At 46.0% G+C, this 24,387-nt stretch overlaps 1 protein-coding gene across 1 annotated transcript in view; it reads left to right on the forward strand.

The window, feature by feature from the left end:
- LOC115479334 (putative cation exchanger C521.04c) overlaps positions 1-24,387 on the forward strand; it is a gene marked incomplete at its 5' end in the record, with an annotated part of 107,400 nt that overhangs the window by 81,339 nt on the left and 1,674 nt on the right. Inside the window, 5 exon segments of the mRNA XM_030217208.1 lie at positions 10,660-10,772; positions 11,049-11,194; positions 13,949-14,043; positions 22,964-23,042; positions 23,727-23,835. Of these exon segments, the coding sequence (XP_030073068.1) occupies positions 10,660-10,772; positions 11,049-11,194; positions 13,949-14,043; positions 22,964-23,042; positions 23,727-23,835 (542 nt within the window).

The following is a 24,387-nucleotide window of genomic DNA, read 5'->3' on the forward strand; positions in this document are numbered from 1 at the left end:
CAAGTGTATTCTTTCCCCACGATACTAGAGGAGATGAAACTTTATGGTGTGGTGTCTGATTTTATTTAGTTAAAAGTGAAATTCTTAATATCAACCTGTCGGGAGAAGTTGCAGGGTGCTCAGAATGCCTCTCCCTTTACGGTCTGAGCCATTGAAGGGTCTTTCGTCTGGCCCTAACCCTCGTACTAACAATGTTCTGAGATTGTGGCGACAGCTGAGATGTAGTACGGAGGGACAGGGTACAGTTTCGTGCTTAGCCCCCTATTACCTTACTTACATAATGCGTCCCCAGAGCAGAAGAGGGTGGTGGGGAAGTAGCACTTGAAGGGTTTAGCTGTGATAGGTCTCTTATTCCATTAAGGACAGCTGAAAACCTTTGCACAGCTCCAAACGGAATAGGACTTGCGTAGGCAGGATTTTCTTTTCCTTTTACCTCCAATGTCAACATAGCCTGTATAGCACTCCCTATGAATCAGTCACCACTAAGGCTCCAAGGGACCTAGAGGTTCTCTGGACCCAGGATCCTGCACTAAAAGGTTTGATCTCTGCACTTGGGGCTATCAATTTGAAAAGCTTTCTTATATGACTCATGGGAGGCAGACCTTCACCAGTCTCCATCTCCTGCGATGGAAGGAGGTGATGGGTCTAGTAAATAAGACCAGTGTCTTTGCTCAGTTGCAGGAGACCAATGTTAGTCTTTATATGCTGGTACATGATGACCCCTATTCTGTCGTAATCCTTTAGAGGTGGAGGATCTGGAAACTGTTAGAGGGGTTGCCAGGAGAGGGGTTCTGGTCTACATATGTGGTGGGCTTGTGCTCCTGTCCACTCCATCTGGGATTGGGTACTAGAGGATACAAATATGATGTTGGGTCTTCAGCTGAGAAGTAGGCCAGAATTGTGCTTACTACTTATGGGACTGGATGGCCACTTGCTGGACCAGCAGAAGGTAATCGCTAACTGCCTGCAGGCAGCGAAGTGCACTATTGCTAAGGAATGGACCTCTAAATCAACCCCGTCAGTTGAGGATTGGTACAAAAAAAACTGTGCTTTGTGGTGTTGTTGGCTTATGGTCTCGCAGAGGAACACGATTGTGCAGTTTTGCAGGAGTTGGTCTGTGCTTCAATGGTTTCTGGACACTAACCCTGATCAGTTGATAGGTGACCCATAGTGAGGGTTTTTCTCCTCGTATTTTTGTTGTCTTTCTTAGATTTTAACAATTTATATCTCTGTTTGGCTCTACACTCATGCCTCTTATGGTTGCTGCTGTCTGTGCCTCTTGGGGGGGGGGGGAGGGGAGGGGAGGGTAAAAATTGTTTAGAATCTGTTCAGAACTTGTGCAGAGTTTCACTGACACTGTTATGGTTGTACCTTAAGATGATGTGTGTGTGCCTTCTGAGCTTTTAATAAAAATTTGCAAGTTCAAAAAAAATTTATTAAATGCTTATGTGGAGCTGTGATATGTGCTGTTTGAGCATATTCAACAGTGGGGAAGAGGGGTGCAGTTTTTAGGTGCCTGTATTAGGATTTATTTACCGCCTTTTGAAGGAATTCACTCAAGACGGTGTACAGCAAGAATAAGTCAAACATAAGCAGTAGACAATTACAGCAGTAAAACTATTCAAACAATACATAGTATGGCATAGTATAGTATGCTACATTACAATGTCAACACAGTACATTGGAGTACTGTGGAGGAGTGGCCTAGTGGTTAGGGTGGTGGACTTTGGTCCTGAGGAACTGAGTTCGATTCCCAGCACAGGCAGCTCCTTGTGACTCTGGGCAAGTCACTTAACCCTCCATTGCCTGCCGCATTGAGCCTGCCATGAGTGGGAAAGCGCGGGGTACAAATGTAACAAAAATAAAATAAATAAATTTTAATAGACAGCATAGGGTGTAAACAAAGGTGGGACATATAGATAAGAGAGTAGCAGGAATAAGAAAATAAGGTACTTATTTTAAAGAAAGTTGCAAGTCAGGTCAGAAAGGTGTTTGAATGTTATCTTAGCTAGGGTAGGAGTGGATAAGCATATCCTGCTATAGTATGTGCAGCTGGTATCATTCCTTGTGTGTGTTTGACTAACAAATTAGCCACTACTTCCATTAAAGGCCTAGTTAAAGAGCCAAGCTTTCACATGCTTCCTGAAGTAGAGAGAGTCTTGTGTTAAATGAAGCCTTTCAGGGACTGTATTTCAGAGTGTGGGGGCTACTCTAGAGAAGGCTGCCTTGCAGGTTTCACATCGTGTGATGTCCTTTGGAGAGGGTGTGGTTAGGGATACTCCTTTGGGTGGACCTTAGTGACCCTGGAGGTGTGTAAAGGGAGATCTGGGCCATATCCTCTAAGGGCGTGAAGGTCAAACATAGAGTTTTAAATTTGACCCTGCTTTCTGGTAACCAGTAAAGTTTTTGCAAAAATGGTATGGTATGGTCACGTCGCTTACAACCTATTAGTCTTGCTGCAGCATTCTGAATCAATTAGAGCTGGTTCAGACCCTTTGTAGTCAGACCAGTGTAGCGTGTATTCTCCGAGGACAAGCAGGCTGCTTGTTCTCACTGATGGGTTGACGTCCTCGGCAGCCCCCTCCATCGGAAAGTTTACTAGCAAAGGCCTTTGCTAGTCCTCGCGCGCCCATGCGCACTGCGCATGCGCAGCCGTCTTCCCGCCCGAAACCGGCTCGAGCCGGCCAGTCTTCTTTCGTCCGCGCTCGGTACGGTCGTGTTACGCCGTTCGTGCCCCAGAGAGTCGACCTCGCGCGTCCTTTTCGACGTGTTTTTTCTTCTTTTTCGTTACAAAAAGTTCGGGAAGCGCTCCGGAAGTGTTCCGGAAGACCCTTTCGGGTTTTCTGCCCTTCCCGTAATTTCTCAGCTTTTGCCCCGTAAGTTTTCTTTCGTTGTCGGGGTAGGCCTAGTTTGGCCTCGGTCGAGATTTTTCTCCCCTTAAATTTTGGTGCTTCAATTTTCGCCATTTCGGCTTTTGATTTCGCCAGCGTGATTTTTCCGCCCATGACATCGAAGCCTTCCAGCGGCTTCAAGAAGTGCACCCAGTGCGCCCGGGTAATCTCGCTCACTGATAGGCACTCTGCGTGTCTTCAGTGTCTAGGGGCCCAGCACCGCCCTCAGAACTGCAGTCTGTGTTCCCTGTTACAAAGGCGGACTCAGGTAGCGAGATTAGCCCAGTGGAACGTTTTGTTCTCGGGCTCTTCGTCGACATCGGCACCGGAGGCATCGAGTGCATCGACGTCGTCAGCGTCCGGACCATCTTCCTTGGCTGCCGCTCCATCGACTGCATCGAGGCATCGGACCTCTGCATCGGCGCCGAGGCATCGGGCGACTGCATCGACGTCGGTGGTACCGAGACTTCGTCTGCTGATGTCGTCGGACGGAGGTGCATCGTCAGGAGTGCAGGTGAGGGCTGTCCATTCCCCTGCTGGTGGCGGTGAGCCTTCGGGTGGGTCTCCTCCTACCCTGAGGGCTCCTGTGGTACAGCCCCCCCGGGATCGACCCTCTTCGGTCTCGGCCCCGAGGAAGCGACGGATGGATTCTACGTCCTCCTCGTCGGTGCCGGGGAGCTCCGGTGACATGCTTCGGAAGAAGTCGAAGAAGCATCGACACCGGTCCCCTCCCCGTGTCGGCACCGAGAGCTCTGGGTCGCCGAGGGATTCGGCACCCAGCAGGCATCGGCACCGAGAGGACCGCTCACCCTCTGTTCAAGAGGTGTCGATGCGCTCCACTCTGGACAGCCCGGAACAGCCTCCTCGCCCGGAACAGGTTCTGACGTCGACGCCTGCATCGACCTCTCAGCCTTTTTCTGCAGCCACTCTGAACGAGAGCCTCCGGGCCGTTCTCCCAGAGATTCTGGGAGAGCTGTTGCGCCCTACCCCTCCGGTACCGGCGGTGCTTGCGCCTCCGGTACCGTCGAGCGTGGCGCCGGCTGGCCCATCGCCCAGGTTGAGGTCCCCGACGTCGGTACCGCGTGCGGTGCCGACCGCGGCCACCTCCCAGGAAGGCTCCCCGACTACGTCGGCGGAGGGAGCTTCGCCGATGCGGGCGAGGGAGTCTACCTCTCGACGCCCCCACCGTGGACGGGGTTCCACCGAGTCGAGCAGGGCGAGGTTGCAGACACAGGTTCGTGAACTTGTGTCTGACACCGAGGGTGAGGCCTCGTGGGAGGAAGAGGAAGATCCCAGATATTTCTCTGACGAGGAGTCTGAGGGTCTTCCCTCTGATCCCACTCCCTCTCCTGAGAGACAGCTTTCTCCTCCCGAGAGTCTGTCTTTTGCTTCCTTTGTCCGGGAGATGTCTACGGCCATCCCCTTCCCGGTGGTTGTGGAGGACGAGCCCAGGGCTGAAATGTTTGAGCTCCTGGACTATCCTTCTCCACCTAAGGAAGCGTCCACTGTTCCCTTGCACCATGTCCTAAAGAAGACATTGCTTGCGAACTGGACAAAACCTTTAACTAATCCCCACATCCCCAAGAAGATCGAGTCCCAGTACCGGATCCATGGGGACCCAGAGCTGATGCGCACCCAGTTGCCTCACGACTCTGGAGTTGTGGATCTGGCCCTAAAGAAGGCTAAGAGTTCTAGGGAACATGCTTCGGCGCCCCCGGGCAAGGACGCTAGAACCTTAGACTCCTTTGGGAGGAAGGCCTACCATTCCTCTATGCTCGTGTCCAAGATCCAGTCTTACCAGCTCTACACGAGCATACACATGCGGAACAATGTGCGGCAGTTGGCGGGCTTGGTTGATGCTCTTCCCCCTGAGCAAGCCAAGCCTTTTCAGGAGGTGGTCAGGCAGCTGAAGGCGTGCAGAAAATTCCTGGCCAGAGGAGTCTATGACACTTTTGATGTTGCGTCCAGGGCCGCTGCTCAAGGTGTGGTGATGCGCAGGCTCTCATGGCTGCGTGCCGCCGACCTGGAGAATAGACTCCAGCAGCGGATTGCGGACTCGCCTTGCCGTGCGGACAACATTTTTGGTGAAAAAGTCGAACAGGTGGTAGAGTCTCTCCACCAGCGGGACACCGCATTCGACAAATTCGCCCGCCGGCAGCCTTCAGCCTCTACCTCTACAGGTAGAAGATTTTTCGGGGGAAGGAAGACTGCTCCCTATGCTTCTGGTAAGCGTAGGTACAATCCTCCTTCCCGACAGCCTGCGGCCCAGGCTAAGCCCCAGCGCGCTCGCTCTCGTCAGCAGCGCGCGCCTCAGCAAGGCCCCGCGGCTCCCCAGCAAAAGCAAGGGGCGAGCTTTTGACTGGCTCCAGCAGAGCATAGCCGACATCCAAGTGTCAGTGCCGGGCGACCTGCCGGTCGGGGGGAGGTTGAAAGCTTTTCACCAAAGGTGGCCTCTCATAACCTCCGATCAGTGGGTTCTGCAATTAGTCCGGCAAGGATACACCCTCAATTTGGCATCAAAACCTCCAAATTGTCCACCGGGAGCTCAGTCTTACAGCTTCCAGCACAAGCAGGTACTTGCAGAGGAACTCTCCGCCCTTCTCAGCGCCAATGCGGTCGAGCCCGTGCCATCCGGGCAAGAAGGGCTGGGATTCTATTCCAGGTACTTCCTTGTGGAAAAGAAAACAGGGGGGATGCGTCCCATCCTAGACCTAAGGGCCCTGAACAAATATCTCGTAAAAGAAAAGTTCAGGATGCTTTCCCTGGGCACCCTTCTCCCCATGATTCAGCAAAACGATTGGCTATGCTCTCTGGACTTGAAGGATGCCTACACTCACATCCCGATACTGCCAGCTCACAGACAGTATCTGCGATTTCAGCTGGGCACACGCCACTTCCAGTACTGTGTGCTACCCTTTGGGCTCGCCTCTGCGCCCAGGGTGTTCACAAAGTGCCTAGCTGTGGTAGCAGCGGCACTTCGCAGGCTGGGGGTGCACGTGTTCCCATATCTCGACGATTGGCTGGTGAAGAACACATCCGAGGCAGGAGCCCTGCAGTCCATGCAGATGACTATTCGCCTACTGGAGCTACTGGGGTTTGTGATAAATTATCCAAAGTCCCATCTTCTTCCAATGCAGAGACTCGAATTCATAGGAGCTCTGCTGGATTCTCGGACGGCTCGCGCCTATCTCCCAGAGACGAGAGCCAACAACTTGTTGTCCCTCGTCTCGCGGGTGCGAGCGTCCCAGCAGATCACGGCTCGGCAGATGTTGAGATTGCTGGGCCACATGGCCTCCACAGTCCATGTGACTCCCATGGCCCGCCTTCACATGAGATCTGCTCAATGGACCCTAGCCTCCCAGTGGTATCAGGCCGCTGGGGGTCTAGAGGACGTGATCCACCTGTCCACGAGTTTTCTCAAATCCCTGTATTGGTGGACGATTTGCTCCAATTTGACTCTGGGACGTCCCTTCCAAATTCCTCAGCCACAAAAAGTGCTGACCACGGATGCGTCCCTCCTGGGATGGGGAGCTCATGTCGATGGGCTTCACACCCAAGGAAGCTGGTCCCTCCAGGAACGCGATCTGCAGATCAATCTTCTGGAGTTACGAGCGATCTGGAACGCTCTGAAGGCTTTCAGAGATCGGCTGTCCCACCTAATTATCCAAATTCAGACAGACAACCAGGTTGCCATGTACTATGTCAACAAGCAGGGGGGCACCGGATCTCGCCCCCTGTGTCAGGAAGCCGTCAGCATGTGGCTCTGGGCTCGCCGACACGGCATGGTGCTCCAAGCCACATATCTGGCAGGCGTAAACAACAGTCTGGCCGACAGGTTGAGCAGGATTATGCAACCTCACGAGTGGTCGCTCAATTCCCGTGTGGTACGACAGATCTTCCAGGTGTGGGGCACCCCCTTGGTAGATCTCTTCGCATCTCGAGTGAACCACAAAGTCCCTCAGTTCTGTTCCAGGCTTCAGGCCCACGGCAGACTGGCATCGGATGCCTTCCTCCTGGATTGGGGGGAGGGCCTGCTGTATGCTTATCCTCCCATCCCTCTGGTGGGGAAGACTTTGTTGAAACTCAAGCAAGACCGAGGCACCATGATTCTGATTGCTCCTTTTTGGCCGCGTCAGATCTGGTTCCCTCTTCTTCTGGAGTTATCCTCCGAAGAACCGTGGAGATTGGAGTGTTTTCCGACCCTCATTACGCAGGACGAAGGGGCTCTTCTGCATCCCAACCTCCAGTCTCTGGCTCTCACGGCCTGGATGTTGAGGGCGTAAACTTTGCCTCTTTGGGTCTGTCAGAGGGTGTCTCCCGCATCTTGCTTGCTTCCAGGAAAGACTCCACTAAGAGAAGTTACTTCTTTCATTGGAGGAGGTTTGCCGTCTGGTGTGACAGCAAGGCCCTAGATCCTCGCTCTTGTCCTACACAGACCCTGCTTGAATACCTTCTGCACTTGTCTGAGTCTGGTCTTAAGACCAACTCCGTAAGGGTTCACCTTAGTGCAATCAGTGCATACCATTACCAAGTGGAAGGTAAGCCGATCTCAGGACAGCCTTTAGTTGTTCGCTTCATGAGAGGTTTGCTTTTGTCAAAGCCCCCTGTCAAGCCTCCTACAGTGTCATGGGATCTCAATGTCGTTCTCACCCAGCTGATGAAACCTCCTTTTGAGCCACTGAATTCCTGCCATCCGAAGTACTTGACCTGGAAGGTCATTTTCTTGGTGGCAGTTACTTCGGCTCGTAGAGTCAGTGAGCTTCAGGCCCTGGTAGCCCAGGCTCCTTACACCAAATTTCATCACAACAGAGTAGTCCTCCGCACTCACCCTAAGTTTCTGCCAAAGGTCGTGTCGGAGTTCCATCTGAACCAGTCAATTGTCTTGCCAACATTTTTTCCCCGTCCTCATTCCTGCCCTGCTGAACGTCAGCTGCACACATTGGACTGCAAGAGAGCATTGGCCTTCTATCTGGAGCGGACACAGCCCCACAGACAGTCCGCCCAATTGTTTGTTTCTTTTGATCCCAATAGGAGGGGAGTGGCTGTAGGGAAACGCACCATATCCAATTGGCTAGCAGATTGCATTTCCTTCACTTACGCCCAGGCGGGGCTGGCTCTTGAGGGTCATGTCACGGCTCATAATGTTAGAGCCATGGCTGCGTCGGTAGCCCACTTGAAGTCAGCCTCCATTGAAGAAATTTGCAAAGCTGCGACGTGGTCATCTGTCCACACATTCACATCTCATTACTGCCTGCAGCAGGATACCCGACGCGACAGTCGGTTCGGGCAGTCAGTTCTTCAGAACCTGTTTGGGCTTTAGGATCCAACTCCACCCCCCGAGGGCCCTGTTTGTTCTGTTCCAGGCTACACTCTCAGTTAGTTGGTAAATTTTTAGGTCAATCTCAGTTATGTCCTCGCCGTTGCGAGGCCCAATTGACCATGGTTGTTGTTTTGAGTGAGCCTAGGGGCTAGGGATACCCCATCAGTGAGAACAAGCAGCCTGCTTGTCCTCGGAGAAAGCGAATGCTACATACCTGTAGAAGGTATTCTCCGAGGACAGCAGGCTGATTGTTCTCACAAACCCGCCCGCCTCCCCTTTGGAGTTGAGTCTTCCCTTGAACTGTATTGTCTTGCTACATACTGGACTGGCCGGCTCGAGCCGGTTTCGGGCGGGAAGACGGCTGCGCATGCGCAGTGCGCATGGGCGCGCGAGGACTAGCAAAGGCCTTTGCTAGTAAACTTTCCGATGGAGGGGGCTGCCGAGGACGTCAACCCATCAGTGAGAACAATCAGCCTGCTGTCCTCGGAGAATACCTTCTACAGGTATGTAGCATTCGCTTTACAGTAATCCAGTCTTGATGTTATGGTAGTTTGAGCATGCTCAAGGTGCTGCTTCATCTATTCTAAAATGTTGCTTGATGCCAGGAAAGCCCTAATCTGAAAAAGGAATCTTGATGGTCATGCATATTTTATTGAAACCAATCAAAGACAATTCAGAGTGGGGTTTGACATATAAATCCTGCTGGAAGTGTTCTGTCATCTTTCCAAAGAGATGTTAATGCCTCTGTTTGTTAATATAGTATAGGAATATTTAGTCTGACACTCTAATATTAGTTTGCGGTAAAGTTTTCCATAGTCGTATCCCATCACCTGCTGTTGTCACATTTACTGAATACTGTGTTCCATAATGATTTACATGTCATGTAATACCTATATCTCCATGAGTTGATTCTTCCTGTTCTTAACATCTCAAGATTTATTGCACCTTTTGGTTAAATATTGCTGTTTCCCTGCATTGCTGTTAAATCTAAATGTACTTTACTTTCAGGGCCGTGCCAAGGGTCTCTGGTGCCCCCCTGCAGACTATCAGTTGGTGCCCCCCCCCCCCCCCCCCCCCCCCACCGTCTCGCTTCTTCATTAGATGTTTCTCCATTGCTACCTGTCTTTCCTTTAGACTGAAAACTACAGGCCCAGCCAGACCTGACAAAAGGGTCTACCACACGCTTCAATGTCAAGCATATACTAGAAAACTGTAAATTAGCTTACACAGGAAAGCAGTTTAAAAAAATAAACACAATTCCTGCTGTTTCTTAACACTGCTCTCCAGAGAAAGCACTGCCTTTATAAAGAGGCTTTTCAGTGGGACTTAGCCTATTAAAAACTATTAGCATAATTAGGAATGGCCAGCCCTTGTAACTGCAGAGACCTAAGCTTTGATTATGCATGTTCCTGTCTTTGTTACAGTGGGGGTCTCTTCATCTCAGTTACAGTCTGACCTCCGTGGCTCACTGGGAGCCCAGTCTCTTGGAGACTGCTATACATTGCAAAATAAGATAGCAGATGTAAATTCTCAAAGTGGACATATTCCAAACACTAAAATGAAAATAAAATGATTTTTTTCTACCTTTGTTGGCTGGTGACTTTCTTTTTCTGATCATGCTGGCCCAGTATCTGATTCTGTTGCTGGTATCTGTCCTCTTAACTCTGTTTCCAGGGCTTCCTTTCCACTGTATGTATCCCTCATTGATAAGTCTCTGACTCTAAAGTTTAGCAATTTCATTAAAGCAAAATGTATTTTCAAATATCACAAACTCTCCCTATCCAAGCAGAATGTTTTATATAAAAACAAACACACAAAAAAACCAATCAGATTTTTACTTACCAGCTATTCTACACTATACGTCAGCTGAACTTCCTCAGCCAATTAAATGGATTTTAGCTGTAGCTATGATAATTATGTACACATCATTGCAGTCATGCCCTCCTCTCAGTGTACATGCTCAAAAAACAAAAACTTTGAACCACTTACAGATAACAATTACACTATTTATTTTTTATTTCTCCCCAGTCTCACTTGCACACCTGCCTCCAAACCTGTTCTCTTTAATTTGAATGTTGTTCCAGCTCACCCTGAATGAAAGTTGTTCACACACCAAAGCCATAAATAGCTGCTGGTTGTACTCTTTGAAACAGCTTTATCAGAGCAGTGTGTCTGTCTCAGCACTGGTGGGCTACCTTCACTTCCTGATGCGGGAAGGGCAGGGGAGAGAGGAGAATCACAACTTCAGGTAAAAGATTTTGCAAGTGAGTGGCGCCCTCTAGAGGTCGGCGCCCTCCTGTATTGCTTACCTCGCTTACCGTGTCAGCACGGCCCTGTTTACTTTGTTCCTCTAGAGTGGGAGTTAGGTTTGAGAACTTTTGCACATATCTTTGTCTGCTACTTCTACTGACACAATCTAATAACCAAACTCATTTTGTTTGCTGCTAGGCCTCTGGTATATACAGTGTCGGCTCTGCTTCCTACAGCTTATATCATAGGGCTTATCTTCACACTGAAGACCCATTCGCATATCTATGATATTCATATCAGTGACTTCCATGGTAAGCTGGTGTGAGCTCAATCCAATACAGTATTTAGGACTTCTATTCCATAGCTTACCGAATGGTTTAGTATGCATTACATTAAGCATCAACAAAGAATATACATCTCTACTAAATATACATAGTGGAAAGAGTCATAATATAAACAAATCTAGATACTTAAGAATTTCCTAAATACAGGGGTGGGCCGATGGAAAGTGTGTGGTGGTTGTGGGGAGGGGGGGTTCTGTCCATCTTGGGGGTTAGGTTATGATAGTATTTTCTCATCTGTTTTAGTGCTGGGTCATCACAATGCTGTTGTTCATTGGTCCCGCTGGAGATCGATGGTTATCCTCATACTGGCTACCTTGTGCATGGCAGCCTGTGCCGACTTGGCAACAGAGCACATTAGCCCAATTCTGTCTCACTCCAGTGTGTCACAGGTAAATATATCAATAACATGTTGGCCACATGGGTAATGGTGGTAAAACAAACAAATGGAGCAGTCTGTCCTAAACTCTGTTTTCTTGAAGTGTCAAAGGGTCAGCAATCGGGGTCAGTTGCTGGACTCCATTGCATGAAAAACTGGTAAGGCTGGGAAAACAGCTGCTTTCTAGTATAAAAATCCCAGCTGTCTCCATATACACACAACTGCTGGTTGGGGGTACAGGTCCATATACCGGAAGCCATTGTCAGTGCTCCTCAGCTGGAGGAAAGTAGCTGCAAATATAGAGTTGGGGGGGGGGGGGGAGAATACATCTAACTAGAGCATCTGCTTGTTGCTGTGAGCAAAGGCCCACACCACCTCAGCTTAAGACCAGTTTGTTGCCCCCTTTCTGCATCAAGAAAGCAGAGTTGAAACAGATGTAACCCTAAGGTGATAAGTGGACTTTTTACCACTCCATGGTTACTGGGTTCTTGTTGCAAATGTGGTTGAGCAGCTGTTTTAATGCCCTGCACCCCAAAGTCAGTGGGAGAGTAGGGTAAATGGATGAGTCTTCCAACACTAGACTTTTATACACTGGTAGGTTCTCAATAGTGGTGTGTTAGGTCCTGTGAAAACAGCTAAGACCCAACATGGGGGACTGGGTTTTGGCTTAAAGCCTGCCTCAAGGTGAATAAGCTATGAATAAGGTCAGAAAAAAAATTCTTCCAAAAGTAAAAGCATATTCAGGAAAGGTGTCTGCAAGTAAGGTCCTCTCTCTACCTGGCTCAAGCATGGGAGCAATAACAAAAAAAACAACCCCTACTCTCCCACTGACTTTCTGTATTCTGTAAGGGTTCTCTTCGTTCCTCCACCTTGGTGGCCATTTTCCTTTTTACCCCAAAGTGTCATCTCTGGACAAGGAGAATAATATCCTCTGTATCTCCCTTGGGGATTGGCTGACTTATATTTGATCCAGTCCTATTGCGTCCTATTGGATCCATAAGTCACTCAGACCCAATTGGAATGAGTTCAGTGCAGGTGTACTTATTGTGGTAACTTTTGTTGAATGTGTGATATTGCTTTTCTTGTTTGTTGTTGTAGCTCTTTCCTGAATATTTAGTCTGTACATTGCTTTCTCCTGCTTTGTTTAAGCACTATAGCAAATCCTGAATGAATAGACACTTGTATATGGGTTGGGTGGAATAAGGGTTTTGCCATATTTTGGATTGCAGACCCTGCAGATCATGAATGGATAGGTACTGCAGTGGTGCCTTTAGGGATAGCGAAGGATTTCATAATGGCTTCAAAGTCTGTCACTGAACTTCTCATGTGATCCTAAGGCAGTCCATGAATATTTTTTGCATGAGTTTCAAATAATTAGCATCCTCCAGAGATGTCCTGTTGGGATGAAGTGGTGGGATCCTGTTTGTGTTCAGAGGAGGCAGAATTAAATGGAGCAGGCAAGCTGCTAGAAGAATACCCACTTCATCTGATGAGACTCGGAATAATGTGGAGAATCGTGTCACTGAGGAGGAGGGAATAATGGTGTTAACAATGGAACATGAGATGGGCTATGTGGCTGAGGTATTTTACTTGAGAGAGGTCCTGTCCTGGAGGCAATAGTAGAGCCAAAAAATGAGATTTTGGTCGAAGGGAAAGTTTGTTGCAATATTTGGACTGTGGTGGTATGGGGGAAGGAGAATGTAATGCTAGAGTTTTGAGTAACTGGTATTGTGCTGCAGGTGAGAGCTGAGACATATCCAACTTTGCTTACACTTTTTTTTATCCTTAGTAGGAGAAGATTACAGAGTAGGTTTTTGAACTGAATGAGGAGATGGGGTAGAATGGCAGGACGCCAAACTTACTGTAACCATGTAGCTGACTGAAGCAGTAGACAGTTACAGCTGTTTGTATGGTGGCAATGACAACTTTTGTTCTCAGCTCAGAAAGCTCAGCTTCTGCTGAATGCTTGGATTCAGTGTCCTGGTATTTTTCTCCTGTGGGGGAACTGTTTGCAGCTGTTATGTTGCTGCTGGTTCCCATTGGTACTCAGAGCCCATAGAGAAAGGAGCATGCTGAGTGCTCCAGTACCTGCAAAGGCCCTTTGAATTGGCATTTTGTGGCTGATCAGTCCTATTAAAGCAATAAAAGGAAGAAATTGTCCCCCGAATTATTGTGAGGAGAGAGGACTGGTGCACCCAAAAAGAAGAAAAGACCAACTGACTGAATACAGGAATGATGTTACCAAGGTGGGAAGCATACGGCACATTGCATCGGATGTGAAAATATTATCAAGCTAGAGAGGGCTGTTTTGCATACTGGGCTAACAGAAGATGAAACCAAGCGTGGCTGCATTATCCTGTTTGTTCAGAGAGCCCATATTACTTTAGAATAAGATAGCGTGTGAGGTCTGTGTTGATGAAAAGGTCTTTGTGCTTCATAGGGATAGTAGTTGTAAGTGATTTATATGGTGCTGATGGCATGATTTCACTTTTGACAGGTTTAGTGTCACTCTTAAGATTAGTACCTAGCTTGCAGCTCCCTCTTCTTCCACCCTCACAGGGGTTGCGAGTCTTCATTCAATCTGGTCTTTATGAATGTTTTTCATACATCAAGAGTCTAGTTTCTTGCTGAACGCTAACATTTGTACAAGTGTCCCATACAATGCTAACCATGCCCTGTTTCTCCTGTACTTAGCTGCTTCACATGCAAATACTAGCAGTTTGCTTTCCCTGTTGATTTTTGTTGATTCATAACATCTTTTCTGCAGTATTTTATTGGCGTAACAGTACTGGCCATGATACCAGAGCTACCTGAGATTGTGAATGGGATCCAGTTTGCCCTACAGAACAACATCAGCTTAAGGTGAGGCCACCAACTTCATGTTCTCCAGCCTTCTGCATGAAAGTAATACTATTGCATGGAACTTTGCTTGCCATTAAATAAAATGTTGTATGTGAATACCTATTGATGTGAAATTGAAAATCTGAGTATTTACAGAAGTGTGCACATTTTGGGTAAAGCTGTCTATTGTCCTTATACTTTATGGTGTGTTTAAAGTTTGGCTAGGATAACATGGAAACTAGCAGTATCCCAATTTCCATCGCCCCTTTTCTTTCTATGGTCTTTAACACTTTTTTTCAGTTTCACAGATTTTTTTTCATACAACCGTTTACACTTTACTACAGTTTAAAATAGTGAAGCGACTATATTACCCATATCAAAACCAGGCAGAGACTCGTTGCTCACTAGCTCATATCGGCCAATATCACTCCTTAATGTGAATATAAAAACTTTTGCCAAGCTGGTCGCTACTAGATTGCAGGCAATCTTATCGTGTTTAATAGCCCCACATCAAGTGGTTGTTAACGGGAGAAACACAGTGGCCAGTGTTTGTAGTGTGCTTGAAGCTATAGAGATGGTGCACAGGATGGACCTGGACACAGTGTTGTTTAGCTTTGATATTGAAAAGGCTTTTGACACTTTGTTTATTTATTTGTAGCATTTGTATCCCACATTTTCCCACCAATTTGCAGGCTCAATGTGGCTTACATTTACCATGGTGGCGATTGCCATTTCCGGTTGACAGAATTACAAATGGTATTGCATTAAGGTGCGTACATACATTGTAGAGAAGAATACATTATGGTATCACATATAGCTTGGGCTGTAACAAGTGAAAACAGATCGGTTCTGTCTAGTTCATGATCAGTCTTAATATTTATGATTAGGATGGTTATTTATGGTATGCCTTCTTAAACAAGTCAGTTTTCAGTAGCCTTCGGAAGATAGTTAGGTCTTGTGTTGTTTTTATGGCCTTCGGTAGTGCGTTCCATAGTTGCTTGCAGATGTAGGAGAAACTGGTTGCGTTTGTGGACTTGTATTTTAGTCCTTTGCAGTTGGGGTAGTGGAGATTGAGGAATGTGCGTGCTGATCTTTTTGCATTCCTAGTAGGTGGGTCTATAAGGTCTGACATATAGGTCGGGGCTTCTCCATGTATGATTTTGTGGACCAGGGTGCAGACTTTGAACGCAACTCATTCCTTTAATGGAAGCCAGTGTAGTTTTTCTCTTAGGGGTTTGGCGCTTTCGTGTTTCGCTTTCCCAAATATGAGTCTGGCTGCTGTGTTTTGAGCGGTTTGAAGCTTTTTAATGATTTGTTCTTTGCATCTAGCATAAATAGCATTACAGTAGTCTAGGTGGCTTAGCACCCTTGACTGTACCAGGCTGCGGAATATTTCTCTAGGGAAGAAAGGTTTGATCCTTTTAAGTTTCCACATTGAGTAGAACATTTTCTTTGCTGTATTTTTTGCCTGGTCTTCGAGTGTGAGATTTCGGTCAATTGTGACTCCCAGAATTTTCAGACTGTCAGAGACCAGAAGGGTGTAATCTGGGGTGTTTATGGTGTTGTGTGTATTTGTGTTGTATTGTGAAGATAGGATGAGACATTGTGTTTTTTCTGCATTTAACTTTAATTGGAATGCGTCCGCCCATGAATTCATTATTTGGAGGCTGTGTTTGATTTCATTTGTGATTTCGGTTAGATCGTGTTTGAACGGGATGTATATCGTGACATCGTCTGTATAGATGTACGGGTTGAGTCCTTGGTTGGATAGCAATTTGGCTAAAGGTGTCATCATTAAGTTAAAGAGGGTTGGTGAGAGCGGTGATCCTTGTGGTACTCCACATTCGGGTTTCCATGGTGTTGACGTTTTTGATTTTGAAATCACTTGATAAGTTCTTGCTGTTAAGAAGCTTTTAAACCATCTTAGTGCGTTTCCTCCAATCCCGAAGTAGTCTAGGATGTTCGAGAGTATTTGGTGGCTGACCATGTCGAACACGCTGGACATGTCAAATTGTAGAAGCAGCACATTGTTTCCGGTTGCAATTAATTGTTTAAATTTGGTTATGAGAGTGGTTAGCACTGTTTCAGTGCTATGGTTGGATCAAAATCCTGTGATTCATGTAATATTGTGAATTTGTTTAATTAGTTAGTGAGTTGGTCCTATTTATGGTTGGTGTTGCAGAGATTTGGTTTTCAACGTTCAATTATGAATATGTTTCAGACTTTATATATAGACCCTGGGGCCCGGGTATTGATGATATTCAGAGAGTCACAAGACAGGGTTTCCCCTTGTCTCCTCTGTGAAGACCAAACCAAACAAAGAATTCATTTAATCTCTCTGCTATGGCCTTGTCTTACCTGAGTGCCCCCTTTTTTACCCCTCTGCCATCTAGTGGCCCAACTGATTCTTTTTCCGGCTTCTTGCTTTTAATATACCTATAAAGTTTTGTTTTTGTTACTATATGCATTTTGCCTCCAACACAATCATCTTTTCAAAGTCGCTTTGACTTCCTTATCAGTGCTTTGCATTTGACTTACCGTTCCTTATGCTGTTTCCTATTATTTTGTCAGATCCTTCTTCCGTATTCTGAAGGATTTTCTTTTAGCTCTAGTAGCTTCCTTCACCTCACTTTTTAACCATGCCGTCTGTTGTTTGGGCTTCCTTCCTCCTTTAGGACGGAATATATTTGGCCTGGGCTTCCAGGATGGTATTTTTGAACAGCATCCATGCATGATGTAAATTTTTGACCTTTGCAGCTGCTCCTCTGTTGTTGGATTTCCTGCTTGTACTTACTCCACAGCTTATATCAAATCTGATCATGTTATGATCATTGTTATCAAGCAACCCCAGCACCATTACCTCCTGCACCAGATCATGCACTTCACTAAGGACTAGGTCTAGAATTGTTCCTCCTCTTGTTGGCTCATGAACCAGCTGCTCCATAAAGCAGTCTTTGATTTCATCAAGGAATTTTATCTCTGTAGCATTCCCTGATGTTACATTTACCCAGTGAATATCTGGTTAATTGAAATCTCTCATTATTGTGCTCCCCAGTTTGTTAGTCTTCCTAATTTCTTTTTTTAAACCCAATTGCATTGGTTTCTAATAGAGGAGAATTATATTTTAAAATTTGTTGAAAGTTTTTTTTGAGTTGCCATGCACCATTTTATTTGACATCTGTTTGAGGATATATAAACCAGCAAGATCTTTATGGTCGGTGAGTCACGTTTTTTTAACAGTTCCAGCATTCTCTTCCATTCCTTTGGGCCTGTGATAGAGAAAATACATTGTCTAGTGTCCTCAGAATTAAATAATTCCTGTACAACTTAGGCTGATGAGAGAGACCAATATTTTTAGGAAACAGGTAAAAGCCTTTTTATTTGCAAAATTTTTCTGCAATCTTGTATTGCAGCTTTGGGATTGAGTGAATGTCTGATCATTTGATCACATAAAATAATGAGCAACAATTTATTTAATTCTGCCAGGTTTATTTTTTTTATTTTAGGTGGTTTTGTTTTGGAGTTTTTAATTTGTTTTAATTTTAGATTATTTTTCAGTTTGTAATTTTTTAGGAGTTGGTTTGTGTTATATGCAGAATGTGAATGTTTTGTTGTACTGTGCTTTGAGAGAGACAGAATATATTTTAAAAAATACTTTTGCTGCCAGCCCTATCTAAGTATGGTAAGGAGGTTCTCCAGTTCCCAAGCGGGTGAAGTCAGGTAGCTCTGTAGTGGCTGGAGAACCCTGCCGTTTCCAGGCCCTGCAGCAGTTCCTTAGGATGAGCATGAGGAAGACCATTTTCCATTTGAGTCCCTAGATGATGACCTGTCATTGATGTGGAGGGCAGCTCAGTGCTGCACCTTATTTTCTGTGCCTTGTGGATCTGAGCCAGTGGGTCAGGAACCTGTGGATGGAGATAGTTTATGGTTTATTCCCCTCCTCCATCGGGCCCCCTCCCTCTTACCGGGACCGTGCAGCGCCTCTCTCCTCTGTCCGAAGGCGCTGCACGGGCAAGAAGAAAGCTGATGCCTGTCTTCGCCCAGCTTCTGTGGCGCATCTCTCTCCTCCTGCGCCCGCCCCTGTCTGACGTCAGTAACCTACGTAGATTACCGACGTCAGACAGAGGCAGGCCCATGAGGAGAGAGACGCGCCACAGAAGCTGGGCGAAGACAGGCATCAGCTTTCTTCTTGCCCGTGCAGCGCCTTCGGACAGAGGAGAGAGGCGCTGCACGGTCCCGGTAAGAGGGAGGGGGCCCGATGGAGGAGGGGAATGGCGGCGACGACCCCCAAGAGGGGGCGGGGCACAGGGCGGAGGATGTCGGGAGGCGGAGCTGAGGGGACACAGAGTAGTGAGGAAGGGAGGGGGGCCGGGGCTGCTAAAGGTACGTTTGCTTTTCTTCTTGCTTTTTAATTTAGAATGCAGGGGGAAGTGGGGCAGGGGGGAACGGCGACCACGGGTGGGGGGGGGGCAAGGACGGCCATACAGGACGCTCCTGACGAGCACCTTTGCCCCCTCCCGACCCTTTTTTTTTTTTTTTTGTTTTGATTTGGGAGCCATGTGCTTGTGTTTTGTTTGCAGTCTGAGGACGGGGATGCATGCCTAGAAAAAAAATATTTTTGAACTCATTGGGGCTTGTAGAGGCTTCTGTTTATGGATTGTGCCTTTGTTTCCTTTTGACCAATCACAGTGCTATTAGCTCTGCTAATGCGCTGGGATTGGCTCAAAGTTTCACTTTACTATTTTTCCTGGCACAGAGCTGTCCTAACGAGAGGTCCAGACCTCTCGTTAGATTTCCTGCCTTTTTCCTGCGTAAAGGCAATCGGAAAAGGTTAGTGCATCTCGTTTCAATGGGGTTTTCACACTAATTGCTCATCTCCATTCCGTTTTCGTTAGCTGCTGGCTTCCTCGGTAAAAGCCCTTTGATGCATGCAACGGATCAAATTTTCCTCGTTGGAGGGTCATTAAAGGCTCATTAAGCTTTAGTGCATTTGCCTCTTAAACTTTTAAAAAAGATTGTTCAGGGCAAAGTGACTTTGATAGAGCATTCCAGAGGGAAGGAGCAATACAAAAAAAGTGTTAAAACTATATAAGCTGTCAAGGACATAAGCACCACATGGCACTTCACGCATGATCCTGTCTGAATGGGATACTCCTGAGATGGGGCTCAAGAATATCAAGGCACTTAGTACAGCCTACTTCAGGGTACAGACGACCTCTTCTAGATGCAGTGGCGTAGCTAGGATTGAATGGGTCTTATGTAATAAAAAAAAAAAATTAAGATCGGGCCCCTAAAACACCATATCTCTCCAGGTAGTGGGGAAGGGGTACCCTTTTAGAGGTCCAGTAATCAAACCTTGCAAAAGACACACATTCCAGCTGTATATGGAAAACATGTCATAATAAGCAGCATTAATGACCAGGACTCAAATAGTAACAACCCTGTTTTCCCAGACAGCACTCTGGAAAAACAGAGCAAGTCAGACTGCTCCAGATATCAGCATAAAAGTGAGGTTTTCTGATAGTGTTTAATTTGTCACTTATGTGGAATACATGGACCCTCGAATAAACAACTAATTAGAAATAGAAGTTTAAAGTCTGAATGCAGTGCAACACTGCGTAAACAGAACAGCACTTCCAGGACTCAGAGCAACAACCTTAGCCATGAAAGGCAGCACTGTAAATAACATAAGAATAGCGAAACTGGGTCAGAGCAATGGTCGATCTATCCCACTGTTCTGCTTCCAACGGTTTCCAATCAGGTCACCACTACCTGGCAGAAACCCAATTAGTAATAGCATTCCATGCTATCAAACATGGGCAAGCAGTGACTTCCCCTTGTCCATATCAATAACAAACTATGGACTTTTCCTCCAGGAACTTGTCCAAACCTTTTTAAACCCAAATACGCTAGCCGCAGTTACCACATCCTCTGGCAACAAGTTCTAGAGCTTAACTATTCTTTGAGTGAAAAATGTTTCCTCCTATTTGTCTTAAAAGTATTTCCATATAACTTGTGTCCCCTGGTCTTAGTACCTCTTGAAAGAGGGGAAAAATCGATTCACTTTTACCTGTTGTACACTACTCGGGATTTTAGACCTCAACCATGTCCCTTAGCCGTCTCTATTTATTTATATTTTACATTTGTACCTCACATTTTCCCACCTATTTGCAGGCTCAATGTGGCTTACATAGTACTGAGAAGGCGTTCGCCATTTTGGCTGATGATAAGGTTATATTGTGGTCGAATGAGATCGGTGTGTATCAGGCACCATGGTGGTCGGAGGGGATGAAGATTGTATATTGTCCAGTACGATCATTAGTTATGTGGTGTTGCTGGGTGTGGGGAATTACTGTGGGCCAGTGGGGTAAGCCTTTTTGAAGAGGTTGGTTTTTAGTGATTTCCTGAAGTTTAGATGGTTGTGGATTATTTTCACAGCTTTTGGGAGTCCATTCCATAGTTTGTGCGCTTATGTAGGAGAAGCAGGATGCGAAGTTGTTTTGAATTTAAGTCCTTTGCAATTCGGGTAATGTAGGTTTAGGTATGATCGTGATGATCCGATTTTGTTTCTGGTTGGTAGGTCTATGAGGTCTATCATATAGCCTGGGACTATGCCGTAGATAATTTTGTGGACCAAGGTGCAGATTTTGAAGAAGATCCGTTCTTTGGGAGCCAATGCAGCTCTTCTCGGAGGGGTTTTGCACTTTTGAATCGTGTTTTACCAAATATCAGTCTGGCTGCTGTGTTTTGGGCAGTTTGGAGTTTTTTTGTGAGTTGTTCTTTGCATCCCACATAAATTCCGTTGCAGTAATCTGCATGGCTTAGGACCATTGACTGTATTAGGTTTCGGAAGATTTTTCTCAGGAAGAAAGGTTTTACTCGTTTAAGTTTCCACATTGAATATCACATTTTCTTTATTACGGAGTTTACTTGGATCTCAAGGGTAAGGTTGCGGTCGATTGTGACGCCGAGTATTTTTAGGCTGTCTGAGGTAGGAAGGGTGTGTCCTGGGGTGTTTATGGTTGTGGGTTTGTACTTGTTGAGATGAGGATGAGGTAGTGTGTTTTTTTTCAGTGTTCAATTTCAGTTGGAATGAGTTTGCCCAGGAGTTCAAGATGTTCAGGGCATCATTGATTTCATTGGTTATTTCTGTTAATTCATGTCTGAAGGGAATGTAGATTGTAACTGAAGAGCCCTAATTTCTTTAGCATTTCCTCATATGGGAGGAGTTCCATCCCCCTTTATCATTTTGGTCCGTTGTCTTTGTTATGCTGAGGCCGTAAAACACCAATACACCACCTAGTGAGGAAACGGAATAAGTGGGGCTGCTACAGATCTGTACACAAACTACATGCTAGCAGAATACCACACCTTGGTCATGTGTGTAAAAGTCACTTCAACAAAGATGAAAAAAGTGACCACAGATCAGTAATAGAGATGAAGACAAAAAACTAAACTGGAAGTCAGACTGCAATATATAGCAAAACTAGAGAAATATAAACTGAAATGCAGGATATCAGAAATGCACATTTGTCAAAGCTGACAATCATGATATTCTGAATATATTGGAATTTTTTTTTACCTTTTGAGAATTTTATTTTTCCATTTTAGTCCCACCGTCTCTTCTGTTTTTCTCAATTTTTAATGAATTCCTTCCAGGATCTCATGCCGTATGACATTTCTTCCTTCTGTGCCCACCATCTATCTTTCTTCTGCATCTCTATCTGCCCTGTCCCTATCCTTCCATGTTCAGCATCTCTTCTCTGCAGTCTTCCATACTTAGTGGGTTGCTGCTGATGATGATGGCGGCAGCAGCAATAGTCTGAATCTGACAGGCCCTAGAGACCCTCCCTCTGCCACTTTCCACCCATAGGAAGTTGCACCATTGGAATCAGGATCAGCTGGAGGCAGCCTGTCTATATTACTACTGGTGACCCACTATAAGTTGGAGGACCGCAGGGCATATAAGGAGAGATGCTGGACCTGTTTAAGAAGGGAAAGGAGAGAGAGAAGATGCTGGACTAGGCAAGCAGAGAGCAGGTAACCAGTACCTGAGGGCACTTCTGTCCAGTGACAGAAGCCCTCTACCCAGTGGGGTAGCCCTGGGCTTTTTTTTTTGCTGGGCGTTCTCAATGGTAGCTATGCCCCAGTCCAGATGCCTTTGTTTTGGAGGGTGGTACTATTATAAAGGGTTACCAGGATAAATGGGTTGAGGTGCTTCTGAAACAGACCTTTATCTGGTTGAGTCAAGCAGCTTTCTGTGGTGGTTACAACATACATGCTCTCAGCCCATTTGGTAGTATCTGTGGTTACAACCCAGCAGCTATTGTGGTCCAGCATTGGACAGATGCGATAGAAATGCATATATGTTATTGTTGAGCAATGAGAGGTCACAGGTTAGACAGACAAGTGTTCCCAAGCAACAGAGTTCTCTAAAAGTACAGCTGAAATGGTACATGATTTTATACACCTTAAAACTATCAAGTTATGTTGGGCACACCTTTGGCTCCTGTTTAGTTAGCATATCTTTACAAAACAGAACATGTTGGGTGGTCAAACTTGTCACGTAAGCACTTTGTAGTGCAGTCCATAGTTTCTTGGACCATCTGTAGAAGAACATGTTGGGTGGTCAAACTTGTCACGTAAGCACTTTGTAGTGCAGTCCATAGTTTCTTGGACCATCTGTAGAAAAAAAGTAAGCCGAGTATCTGTGATAAGGACATTTGAGAATATGAAGGATGATAAGTTTTAGAAAAGGCTGGGGGTGTAGAAATGCTGCATAATTAAGCTTGAGACTTCTGCTACCTTACTATGTGGTGTTTTTAAATATTTTCTATGTGAACAATTAACTTTCTCTTTACACATTATACATATTGATCTGTTCTGCCTTAGTTCATTGAGTCTTATGATTTAATATGATGGTCTGACTTAATTCCTCTAGCCTTGAGATTGGAAGCAGTATTGCCGTTCAGGTCTGCATGCTTCAGATACCCATTCTGGTGCTTTTCAACCTGTTCTATGTAAGTATCTGATTTCAAAAGTGTCAGACCTTTCACCAACCCCCCCCCCCCCCCCCCCCCCACACACACACTTCTCTATTGTACCAGTCTCAAATTAAAAAAAAAATAATAATTTTGAAACAGGAATAGGTCCTGTGCTTTACTTTTTGTTTTTTCAGCCCCCAAATCCTGCCGAGTACCCTTCAGTCCACAAGGATAGAATGGTAGACAACTTTAGTGTTTGCTGGTAGATTTGCACAAACATTTGAGTTTGCAAAGCCTGTGACAGCACAGTGGACTGCTCAGGTTACAAAAGACTACAGCCTGCGGGCAAACTGTGGATGCCTCCACATAAAGTAATGGAGTTTCCTGAGGATGCCCACTGGTAGCTGCAACTTAATAGTATGGACAGAATATATCTGAGATCCAGCGAGTGTTAAAGATCAGCCATTCACTCATTGTGCAATATGATGGGGTTGAACAGTATATTAGAAATCTGTTGGTTTTGACCCTGGAGAAGCTGCATCAACGTGATCCTGAGTGACTATTAAAGGAAAACGTTGATTTCATGTTAATGATGTGGCCACTGTGAATGTGCGCTTTTTTCCATTTAGGTTCTCCCATCAGATCTGGTAGCATTCTGGCCCACTACACCCTTTTCCCCTTTGTTCTCATACATCTGGTTCTGTTTATTTTTCTCTGCAGCCTGCAGGCTTTACCATGCTCTTCAGTGACCTCCATGTCTGGGCCAGCATTTTCAGTGTCATCCTGATGAACTATATTTTCATGGATGGAAAATGTGACTACTTCCAAGGTGAGTCCAGTTACACCTGATGGATTATGATGGGCTCACAAGACTTGCTGTTCTTGGATACTCAACTTTGGTTCTGCAAGAAGTGACATGGAAAAAAGTTCAGGCACTGTTTTTAAGTTCCTGGAGTAGTTGTAGTCAGAATGTCTGTCATATTTTGGAAACAGCTATTACTGCCTAAAAGGGGTTCAGGGTCTCTCTTACCGTTCACTGTAGCAGCTACTGCTAATCCTATTCAAATGTATTACAAAGAGCTCATTAGTATTTAAATGAGCATTCTGAGTGATGCACAGATATTTCTGTGCAGCACACAGAAAGGAGCACCTACTTTTAACGTCTAAAATTTTATGGCAGGTCTGGAGCTGTCGTATGGGGAGCAGACCCCCCCCCCCCCCCCCTCCACAAAAAAAAAACCATCTGGACCCACTGCCCCCAAAACTTAAAGGCATACCTCCCAAACACTCCCCACAGTATCCCTGGTGGTCCATGCTTGTGCTCAAATCCCAGTGCTGAAATATTTGTGCATGCTCAAAGGACAAGGAATTGTCTTTATCA

This window comes from Microcaecilia unicolor, chromosome 10, assembly GCF_901765095.1.
Source record: "Microcaecilia unicolor chromosome 10, aMicUni1.1, whole genome shotgun sequence".
Lineage (NCBI taxonomy): Eukaryota > Metazoa > Chordata > Amphibia > Gymnophiona > Siphonopidae > Microcaecilia > Microcaecilia unicolor.